The sequence below is a fragment of the Solanum verrucosum genome, unplaced genomic scaffold, assembly GCF_900185275.1.
Source record: "Solanum verrucosum unplaced genomic scaffold, falcon-dt-bn FXZP01000273.1, whole genome shotgun sequence".
Lineage (NCBI taxonomy): Eukaryota > Viridiplantae > Streptophyta > Magnoliopsida > Solanales > Solanaceae > Solanum > Solanum verrucosum.
The window spans coordinates 1,372,116-1,383,947 of NW_026020163.1; the positions used below are offsets into that span (position 1 = coordinate 1,372,116).

The following is an 11,832-nucleotide window of genomic DNA, read 5'->3' on the forward strand; positions in this document are numbered from 1 at the left end:
TAGCACATTCATAAACCTCTTCACGTGTCCAAACCACAAAATCTTCCACTGTGTTATCCTTTGTGCTTTTGATCATTTGAAATTCTCTTTTTATATTATTGGCATTATATGTGTAAGCAACTTGTTGCTTTCAAATTCCTTCATATATAGCCCCAATTTATTTTACACTTGGTTGTCACCTTTAATATTTTATAAGAGTAATAGTCTGCATCTGTCATACTCATATTCACAATCACAAACAAAGAAACTCACCTGCACCACATGTTTGAACATTGAAAAGTATCAAACTAAAAGAAAAGTGTGTAGCTTACAAATTATACGCAACGAGAACCAGTGAATAAGAGATACAAGAATAATCATCAAATACATGAGTTCAGCAAGTACAATTTCAATAATCGCGAGTCCAAAAAATTCTACACGTGTATATATGGATCAACTGGCAAAAAGAGGAACACCGGAGACAAGTGATCCTCGAGTGTGTACAAAGGCACAACAACAAAACATTATGAGGGGTCTTGAGAGCAATCTTTGACCCCAAATGGCAGATAAATGGAAATGCAATTGCAGAACAACGTTGAAGAAGGAATCAACATATACTCTCCTCTATAACTTTTATCATGGAAAACTACAGGCACCCGAAAAGTATCAACTCTACAACAGAGGGTGAGTTCAATAGGCTTACCGACTAGAAAACATTCCGGATAATATGACACAAAGGTTTCTTACTTTCAGAATTGGGCTAAATTTCATTGGTATCCTCCACCGTATGGTTGTTGGCCATAGGGACCCATGCCCATTCGGGGATTGTAACCTCCCTGCATGGGAGCTCCAGGTCCAGGGGGGAATCCGGAAGGCTGTTGCATCTGAAATCCTTGACCCATGTTCATTCCCATGCCCATGTTGTTCATAGGTCTGTTCATCCCCATGCCGCCATAAGGCTGGTTCAATCCTCCATATGCTCCCATGCCAGGACCCCCAGCAGGGCCACCACCAACCATACCCATACCACCCATACCCATACCCATGCCCATGCCAGAACCAGCCATTGGGTTTGATGGAGCCCGTAGTGCACCTGCACCAGCTCGGCCAACTCCGGTACCTGAACCCATTGCTTTGCCCATGTTAATAGTAGAGATCATGGGGGCTGTACTGGGTTTCTCCATCCTTTTCTCCTTGCGATTAATAGCATCAAAATCAACTCCGATATTAGCTAATGGATTTGTTTTAGCTGCATAACAAAAATTACAATGTGACAAGGGAACAAAGAAAAGATATTCAAATAGATCACAAAAGAAAACACTTACATCCAGAAATGTTCAAATTGACCAGTCCACGGCTCAATGTATCTGCCCAAACGGTAGACTTCGTCTCGAATTTGTCTTTGGCTGGTTGGGTGTTGGCGACAAGAGCTGTCGAAGCTGGAGTAGTTTGTGTCAGCACTAGAGCATTACTTGTTTGAATTTGTGAAGATTGAAGATGCATTTGTGATGGCATGTGAGTTGCACCAGTTGGCTGTGAAAGGTAGGGTTGTCCAGCAGATGTTTGACCCATTTGGCTACCAAATGGACCTGTAGATCCTAATCCTGTGTTGTAACCTCCAGCATTGGCATTGCTCTGCACAGATGAGCCGGCGGGAATCTGATAACCAGACTGTGGAAAGTAACCTGCTGCAGGTTGGAAACCAGATGTGGGTTGACCACCTGTGGGTCCAAAACCAGACTGTGATGCTTGACCAGGTTGAGCTGGGTAGCCTCCATAAGATGGAGAATTGTTTGCTTGACCAGAAAAGCCCACTGAAGATGCAGTTTGACCTTGAATTGGGAAACTGGTTTGTGGAGACTGTTGGCCAGGTTGAGCTGCAAAAACTGTCTGTGCTCCTGCCTGGCCAGGAGGTGGCATGTAACCTGTCTGTTGTGTAGTTGGTCCACCATACGACTCAAAACCTGTCTGTGTTGCAGGTTGGACACTTGGAATTGCATGATCACCAGGAGGTGAAGGACCAGATGGTGGGAGAATATCAGCCAGTATATCGATCTCCTGGTTCGAGGTGGACAGCTCCTGCTGAGCATATTGCATATTAGTAGAAGCAAACTGACTATATGTTGCATTTGAGACCTCAGCACCCTGAGGGGCTGATTGAGGAAGCTCAGGGATTTGAGTTGGATTAGGATGGAAAGATGGAGTAGTGTTCTGCAGATGAGTTTGCATGTTATTCGAGGTCATAGCCCTGAAAGGACCATCACCAAAAGGATCCTCGAACATCTGCAAGAAAAGCACATATTTCATTCAGTAAGTAAATTGTGGAAGGGAAGAATCGTATATGTTGGAACACAAAACAGATGGTTAAGACATCAAATGTATTGGTTTATCCACCTGGTTAGAACCAGTAGATACTGATGATGCTTCCCCAAACATGGTCTCAGTACCAGTGGTCCCAGATGGATTAACCTCAGAGGCACTCGAAGCTGCCGGTACAAGGGCTAATGCGTTGGAGAACGGATCACATAAGGAACCAAGTAAATCCATTTCGCCACCAGAAGTAGTTGACACAGGACCATTTGCTGGAACTGGGGGAGCTGCTCATACAGGAGAAAAGTTACTTGCATTTGAATGGTAAACAAATCATCTTGTTTGAAGTACTAATGAAATTAGCTTGAATACACAACAGAGCAATTTGCTTGTGCTCTATAAAGGAAATCTGAGGATCTTTCATCAAATTGCTGGTAACACCTTACAATCTTGTGCTCATTACTGATGAAATTAGTTTATATACATACACAATAGAGGACATTGATCCTTAAAGTCACTCAGAGTTCCAATGCAAACTTCAGTTTGGTATTACAGCAATAAATTATGCATTAAGGCTCTTTGCAGAGGGTATCCTCAAATAAGATTCTTTTTCTGCTGACAGAACTCAAGTTAAAGACTGCCAGGGCTTTATTAAGATGAGAAGATAAAAGGTGCATGTAAATGAAGTGGGCATACGTTGATTTTGGTTTCTAAGGAACAGAAATTGAGTGAAAAGGTGGGTCTTAAAAAGATATATACTGTCATAATTCTCCTTATGCAAAAAAAGGGACTATCTTAATAGAATACACAAGTTATACCTGTACCAACACAGCCTATGTCTAAAAACATCCTGTGTATTTTAATTTTCCTTTCTATAACAAACATGCAATTTCCAACTTCAGCCACCTCTACCAAAAATATTTTAACACATTTGAATTTTCTAATACTTTGAACAAAATCACAACTTTTAGAGTTTGGTTGGTCCCAATTGTTTATTCAATCAAGCAACATTTCCTGCAGCATGATTTGACCGGCAGATAAAGTGCAAGTTACTTTCTCAAAATACCACATCCAAGGAAATCTAGTTACTGAAGACAAAATGGAAAACCAGTATCACCTCAAACATCAAGCACTAATTTGGCAGTTGCTCCTTAGTGAGGGTTGTTTTACCTGCTGTAAAAGATGCACGGGGATCAAATTCATCAAAACTCTCAGCAACCGTGTTTTCTGGTGGTGGGGCAGGGGCTGCTGCTGGAGATGGTGGTGAAGCAGTAGCTGTGGCTGGAGCTGGTGGTGGAGCAGTAGTTGGTGCAGGAGCAGGCATAGTGGCTGGGCTCGGACTGGCACTGGCATGAGGAGAAGAAGATTTGGGCGCAGATGCTGAAGAAGTTTCTACATCCCTTTTGAGATATGATTATAACATCAATATAAAAATTTCAAGGAAATAAATGGGGAAAAAAGGATCCTTTTTCACAACTATTACCTTTCACTATGTGTTGGGCTGCGTGAACCACCAACAGCTTCCTCATAACTAGGAGGTGCACTAAGGTTCTGCTCAGAAAACCTCCTTTCAAGCGGCCTACTCACAACAGTTGAATCAAAAATGTAAACCTTGGCAAACAAATAAGACCATTTTCTATAAAACAATACTTAATGACGAAATTATATTAGAATAACTATTAGAGCACAATAATAACACCATCCATCCTGAGAACAAGCCTCAGCCCTAGCACCACTTCCTTTGTTGGTCATGATGATCAAATTAATGTCACAGGCAAGGATCAAAAACTTAATAAATGTGCAGAGATAATACATATCAATTTCAGAGTAATGGCAACAGAAAATACCCTGGTTTGCAGAATTCTATTCATTTCTATTAGAATCATCTAACTAGTAAGAAATTACAAAAATCATGCCCTTATTTAAACAAAAGGTGAGAAGACAAACCTAGAAGAATATTGACCATCGTCATCATTGGTGTGATCCCTGTACCGGTCAGAACTTCTACTTCTTGATCCATAATTATAATCATCAGTGCTCCGACTTCTTCCACGATAATCATCATCCTTGTTTCCATCTCGGCTGCTGTCATCATAATCTCTACCATAGCGATCCCCATCACGGCTGTTTGAGTCTCCATATCTGCCATTTTTTTCTTCATCTCTGTAGCCCCATTCCCTTTCCCTCCCATAACCATTTCTTTCTTCATCTCTTCCTCCATACCGATCCTCATCAAATCTGTCACCATATCCTCCTGAACCTGATTGTGAACCAGGACGATACATACCACCAGCTGACGTGTTGCGGAATCTATCAAGATGATAAAATTTGTCAGAACACATTAGCTTTGTAGACAGTACCAATAAAATTAGAAATTAAATGGCTACGGTTGTCATCAGAACATAGTCTTACGAATAGCTTAGAACAGTCATAGGTATAGCTAATTTTTTGTGATACTATTGTATCTACAAGAAATTAATTCCTTATACTATAAAAGATGAGCACTTTGAAATGAATGTCGACTTCATAATATTTGTGATGTCCCTAAATACAGATAGCTAGAACTTGAGCTTTTTAACAAGTTGATTTTAATACTCTCCCTTTTGAGAAGTACCAGAAATTCTTTTCATCCCTTAATAACAGACAAAGCTTGTTGAAATACACTTCTAAAATATTGATGCTAATGATATCTGATAGGCAAATTCAAGTACTAGGCAAGACTCATTAATATCTGAAATATCATTCAACTCACTTTCCAAAAGGGACCAGTTAACTCTCAATGGGTACATCAGAAAACAGAGGTACTTATATAAACAGGACATCATACAAAGACATATATTGAGTACAGACAGCTGGGTGCACAAGTAGCATGTGAAAAAATCTTATTTTTCAGATAATGGCACGCTTGAGTTAAGGCATTCCCAAATATTCATATGCTTGAGCATACATAGCATGTAGACATTAGACAGATGTTTCCCCTCAAATATAGAAAGCTTGAGAAAATCTTATTTTAGTAATATATGTTGGTTTGAATTAAAGACACTATCGAAAATGCAGACATCCTCATACACTGTTTTATGTCAAGACAATCTCACTTGAACCAAGGAACTCATTAGAACCGGGGCCAGTAAATCGAAGTACAGAAACAATTTTTAACCAATAAAGTTAACTAGGGAGAGAATATAGAATATCATGCTGGCAAATAAAGTAAGATGTAGTCTTAAAAAAGGAATGCTTATAAAGGGGATGAAGTACAACTCCTTCATATTTTTTAAATATCTTTTTGTTGGGGGAAGGGGTGTGGTTTGTCGAAGGCGAAAAAGCGCAAGAAGACACCTTTGCTTGTTGGGGCTTTGTGCAGAAAAATGCAATGAAAGCACACCTTAGCGGAAAAAATAAGAAAATAATTTTTACATGAGACAAATTCAAAAACAAACAACAATGACATTGTATGCAAATTAACATATTATTTTGACAGTGATTTTAACTACTGATGCCCTTTAAGCGAAGATCAAGAGCCCCACTTGAAGGTTTTGTTGAGCCAAGCTCCTAGCCTGAGCTGCATCTCAGGTGCAGGGTTAAAGAGCATATCAAGCAGCTGTTTGACAACACCGCATGGAGGAGGGGAGGGGAAGGGAGGGTAAGTGAGAAATGTGAAGTCTAGAATTCCTAGTTGTGGCAGAACTACATGCATGACTGAAGCAGAATTTTTGTAGAAAACCAACTGAAATGAGTTACACTTACTTGTCCCTATTAGAAGCTGCCTTTTGGCGAACTTCCTGAATTCTCTCCTTATCATTAACAAGAGCCACAAGGCTCTGAGATTTCTTTCTGACATTGCTTCCCTGGTCTCTCCCACTGGAGTCGATATATTGAAAATCAGACAGTGTCTGGGCAAAGAGAAGATGAAGACAGTACTTAATTATTTTCCCCAGATTCTACAATTTGGCAAAATATCTCATTAAGACTAAAAATTTAACAAGAATGAAGAAACTTACAGATATTTGGTAAGCATGTTCCCGTATATCATCCACGACACGTTCAGACCCATGGGCTACCAAATATTCCAAAACAGTTAAACCCTGAAATTCAGAGTCAAACATTAGATACAGGATTTATAGTGAAGCACTTTTGCATCTAGTGTTTATTAAAATGCATGAAAGCAAGCAAGCATGTTGTGTGTATCTTTGTCTAACAAGAAGGCAGAGGGTAACCTTGAACAGAGAAAGATTCAAGAAACATGATCAGACATAATAAGTCCAAACTTAGCTAGAAAGAGTAAGCAAATTCAAGCAGCACAAACCTTGTAAACATGACGCCAATTTTTTCCAGTATCATTGATACGCTTCCAGACCACAGACATAATCATTTGGTACTCATGACTGCAAAATTTCAAAAAATGAATCTCACATATAGATAATAAATAAATTAAAATAAAATTTTATATATATCAACTAAGATGACTTAAGCTTACTAGTTCCTTGAAGCCTGAGCAATATCTGCAAGAAGTGATCCATGGGGACCCCAGGGCTCATTGCTAGTTGCATCTAGAACCTTCAAGGAAACCAAATAGAAAGATAATCAAATCATCGAGAACAGTATCTTGACCTTCTGCTCATTTGAAAACTTCCCTTCTACCATCGAACATATTGAACACCAAAAATATTGAAGACGAGGTCCGCCAAAGAGAGGAGAAGTGAGATTTTCATGTGTCCACTTTGAACACTTATTCAGCAGCAAACAAAAAAAAATGTGCATGCAATTAGGCTTGTCGGGGGCCTTAGGGCGGCACTGGAATAACCTTACATTCCATAAGGTAAGAAACCCGAGTAAAGAAAAATAACTTAAACCTATGGCCGGCTTTCAGAGACAATGTAAGGATAAAGGTTGGTCGAGGGAATAAGGCTTTGTTTTGGAAGGAAGACTGGACTGGTCAAGGGTCCTTGGCAAATTTATTCCCCGAGTTGTTTTCCATTTGCCTGAATCCTGACAGGAAAATACAAGAGGTTTGGCCTCCACAAGGATGGAATTTGCTCTTTATGAGATTTCTTAATGATTGGGAAATAGAGTGGGTATCGGATATGCTAGCTTTGATTGGAGATTGTCCTGGCACAAATCTGGAAACAGATAAATTGCTATGGAGGCATCATACTGATGGTCAATTCTATGTGAACAGAATGTATAAAAGGGATCTAGCCACAATTGCAGGGAAGAAATCAGGGCCATGGAGTGCTATATGGAAGAGTGTAGCCCCTACTAAGAAGAAGTGTTTCACTTGGTTGGTAACTAGGAGAGCTTGCCTGACACATGATAAACTTCAAAAGGGGGGAAAATTATTGCCTCAAGATGTTATCTTTGTAAAGAGGCTCTAGAAACCAACAATCATCTGTTCCTCCACTGCAAAGTAACAACACTAGTATGGGCTCTTTTCACCAATTTAGCTAGCCTAAATTGGATTATGCCAGAACATACAGCAGACCTACTAAGTTGTTGGGTCAGAAGGGGAGGTAGTAAGAGCTAGAGGAGGTGGTGGAGAACAGTACCTGCTGCTTGTATCTGGTGGATCATTTGGAAGGAGAGAAATCAGAGAATTTTTGTAGGGAAAGAATGCACTATAGAGAAGATTAAGTGGAAAGTAATTACCACTTTAGGTTTTTGGTGTAAAGAAATGAACATAGAAGAAGAAATTCAACTAGTGGATTTCATAGGAGCTTTGTAAGTAGTCCTGTTTTCTTTTTTTTGTTGGTTTTTCTATGTAACTAACAATTTTGGAGGTGGCCAGCATAGCCCTTAATGCTGAGGAATACAAAGTTACCAGTTTCAAAAAAATAAAATAACTTAAACACAACCACAAACCAGAACGACTACCAATGCTGGAACTACAAGGAAGAGTCAATTATTGCAGAAGACTCAAGTTATGTGAAGATCTTTTCCTTCTCCTTATATCATATCATTATATCAATGTGTTCCATGAACTCAAAATAGATTTGATACTGCCGTATCTTTACTACTATTGGCAAGAAGAGAGCAAGCAGCCAAGCACTCATGGTTTTAATACTGTTAAAGCTATTCACATTATTTAAGTGGCATAAAAGAGAATCGTCTCACAGTTTCAAAAAAAAGAGAATCGTCTCACAAGAAAGGCTAGCTATGGTGACTAGGTATGTTTGGTGCATAACAAGAACAAGCACTTCAAAAACAATATGCTCTACTTGAATCAAGGCATGACACTCGGCTCCAGGCAACATGCCTCCTCAGCTATGTTGCCCAGACTCTTCAAAAATGCCAACGGGTGCATGTTGGATCCTCCAAAAATAGTGTACTTTTGGAGGATCCGACACGGGGTGCGGCAACATTTTTGGAGAGTACGAGCAACATAGCTCTTCAGCAAACACAAGTGTGTGAGTCTCTTTCAAAGCCATAACCTCTATTCCATGAATCAATTAAGCAAACTCAAAGTCTATCTATGAGAGAGGCCAATAGGACTATCTAATATCTATATTAGTTCTTCACCTTGGAACATCTCTTTGATAAAAAGGTTTTGACCATCTCTTTTTTGTAGTTACTCCCCATGATTTCTTCTTTTATATTTCCAGAGGCTTATGATGTTGCTTTGCATACATCTTTACTAAAACATTTCTCAAAGGATAGGAATCAAAATGCACTTCTTCGACGTGTAGGTTGTGCACACTTTGCCTCCAAAGTAGTTAGTTGCAACCTCGAGCCTCACACGAAAGATTTGAAGTATTCTTAATTCTGAATCAGTGTACATACTACATTATAGTACATGTACTTATCTAAGTGTTTCAAAAGTGGGATTATGTTGACGTAGGTCTATCCCTGTCCTAGATTGACCTCAGTTAAATAAAGTCTCCAACTTTTGCTTAAAACAATATATTTTGGCACTGCCGGAATATGAAATACATTGCACTGACAAAAAGTACACAAAAATAATAAAGAGATGGACAAAATTGAACTTACTTTTTGTTCTATTGAAGGGACTTTAAGAACCTTTTTATTCACCCCTCTCTTGCTGCAAGGAAAAAGTGAAAGCAACAAATGGCATATAAACAAAAGATTCAAAATGAAAAAATCAACTATAGTGCTTGGACTCTTCAAAAATACTGTCGGGTTCGTGTTTGAGGATCCAACATGGGTGCTGCGGTATTTTTAAAGAGTCGGAACAACATAGCAAATCAAAGACTAAACATCTACAAAATCAATCACATGCTATTTTCTCCATACGTTACGAAAATTCGCAGATAGAGATATGAAAAACGCCAAGTAACTAGTCTGGCAGAGATATTTCTACGCCAGTAACTTCGAAAAGTGTAAGATTTGAATTGGCAAAAAACTTACAGGTCCCGCACGGTTTGATCAAATGCTTTCTTCATTTGGATATTGTATTCTTAGCCCCCAATTACTCAAGTGATGTCTGTAGAAACAAACAAAATCGATTATATCCACGTGCCCCCTTATCCTATTCCTATCACCAAACACACTCAATTAATTCACTTTTCAGCATAACACCAAGAACCAAATGAATCCTTCTATATTGGCATGATATATCAATCAACCAGCTACATCTCAATCTCAAATTACTTGAGGATCAACTATACAAAATGTTCTTTTTAGTCTACATTTATTTCCATGAATTAACATTCCCAACAATTTCAAAAATCCCATTTTGCATAAAATCATAAACAAACCACTCAACAAGCATAAACCCAGAATTCCATTGACCTAAATATTCAGAATTAACAATCACAACAATTCCAAAAAAAATCCCATTTTGCGGAAAAACATACACAAAGCACTCAACAACCATAAACCCAGAATTTCAAAAAAAAAAATAAACATAATTCAGGTGCCAACATAATTTCACACTTTCATTTCATAAACAATTCAAATCAGCGGGAACAAACATAATCTAAATTACACAAAAACTCACAAATGTGAGCTAAACCCATTTCAATAAATCAACTAAATAGCTCAATTTACAGATCTAAATCCAAATCACATCAAAAACATAGTAATTGGTTACGGAAATTAACAAAATTGATCGAAAAATACCAAATGAAAAGATCTAATTGAATGAATATGAGATCGAACCTGATCAGATCTGAGATGTGAAGATGTAGAGAGAGAAGGGGAGAGATATACAGAGGAAAATTTTGAGAAACAGAGAGAGAGGAGCTGTCGATTGTTGAAGACAGAGAGGGAGAGAATGGAGAAAAGGAGGGTGTAAAGGAAAGAGCAAAGACAGCGCACCTTACACGCAGGAATATTACTACTATATATTCTCTCCGTCTCAATTTATCTGGCACGAATTCAGCACGTATCGAGTTTTAAAATTTAAATAAGATATTTTTTATCCTAATTTTTCTAGAAATTTTTTTCATGTCTTGAATTATTAATATGTAATTTTCACATATATAAACTTTATATCAAAAAAAATTAAAGATTTCATAATTGAATTTACGATTAAAATTAAATTATTTCACTTTTAAAATCCGAACTGTGCCACGTAAATAGGGATGGAATATATTGAATATGGACCAAAAAGGAAATATATCTTATCTTATATTCGATACGCACATTAAAATCTGACTAAATTCAAATTTGTGTCTTGATTTGATTTCCTAACTTCTACTTATTTCTTCTTTTTTTCCTTTTTTGATGGTTTTCTTCCTCGTATTTTTGTTTTTGTATTTGTGAAACGGTTCGAACTTGTCATAGAAGATGATGCCCTAGTAAGGCAGAGTGAGTGATTGACGTTGAAGGGTATGAGTAAAAATAGAGGTATGTCTAAAAAAAACATGGTGGAAAGATGATGAGGCGATACACGACAAGCTTTCAGATTATTACGAATATGATATTAAATAGAAGGGTATGGAGTTCGAGAATTCTAAAAGAATACTAGTAATAAATAGTTTCAAACTTGTTTTTCCTATTGGCAGTAATAGTATTATTTCTGATTTGTTTATTGTTTGACTTGTACTTATTTCTTATTCTTACTTTTCTTTTATTACTTGAAGTCTCTTGCAGCTCCATTTTTTTATTATCGTGTTATTGCTACTATTTATGTTTATATAAATATTGTGTTTGTATTTTTTTTAATTAAAGATTTATCGAAAATAAAGTTTCTAATTATTAATGTAAAAATAAAATCTTTGTACACTCTATTGTAGTTACATTTATGTTTTGTGAATAAGCTTAACCACTAACAATCCAATTAAGTTTATATTTATTGTTTTGATTAAAGACAAAAGGAGTGAGACATGACTATTCTATTTTGGCAAGTTCAATTTTTTGAATTATATATGCTATATTTATGATGAAGAAAAAGTTTTTTTTTTGCACATTAATTGTGCTTTTTTATAGTCATTTACAAATATTAATACACAATTACTAATAATAATATCTACTATAGTTTAATTCTATCCTTCCTTAACAACTCCCTAACGTAAATTAAGTCAATAACATTAATTGGGTTTAATAAATGGACTATTTAATTTGAAATATCTCAATGTAATAAGAAGC

The 11,832-nt window shown here is 37.3% G+C and overlaps 1 protein-coding gene across 1 annotated transcript; it reads right to left on the bottom strand.

The window, feature by feature from the left end:
- Positions 1-580: 580 nt before the first annotated feature.
- On the bottom strand, positions 581-10,553 carry LOC125828415 (clathrin interactor EPSIN 2-like). Its single transcript, XM_049507714.1, has 13 exons — positions 10,402-10,553; positions 9,649-9,724; positions 9,271-9,322; positions 6,764-6,843; positions 6,593-6,671; positions 6,288-6,371; positions 6,034-6,179; positions 4,237-4,599; positions 3,773-3,868; positions 3,460-3,689; positions 2,374-2,576; positions 1,305-2,262; positions 581-1,228 (listed from the first exon to the last, which is right to left on the bottom strand). Exons 2-13 carry the CDS (start codon positions 9,681-9,683, stop codon positions 747-749), a joined length of 2,808 nt encoding a protein of 935 aa, XP_049363671.1. The 5' UTR covers positions 9,684-9,724; positions 10,402-10,553; the 3' UTR covers positions 581-746.
- Between the last annotated feature and the right edge of the window lie 1,279 nt (positions 10,554-11,832).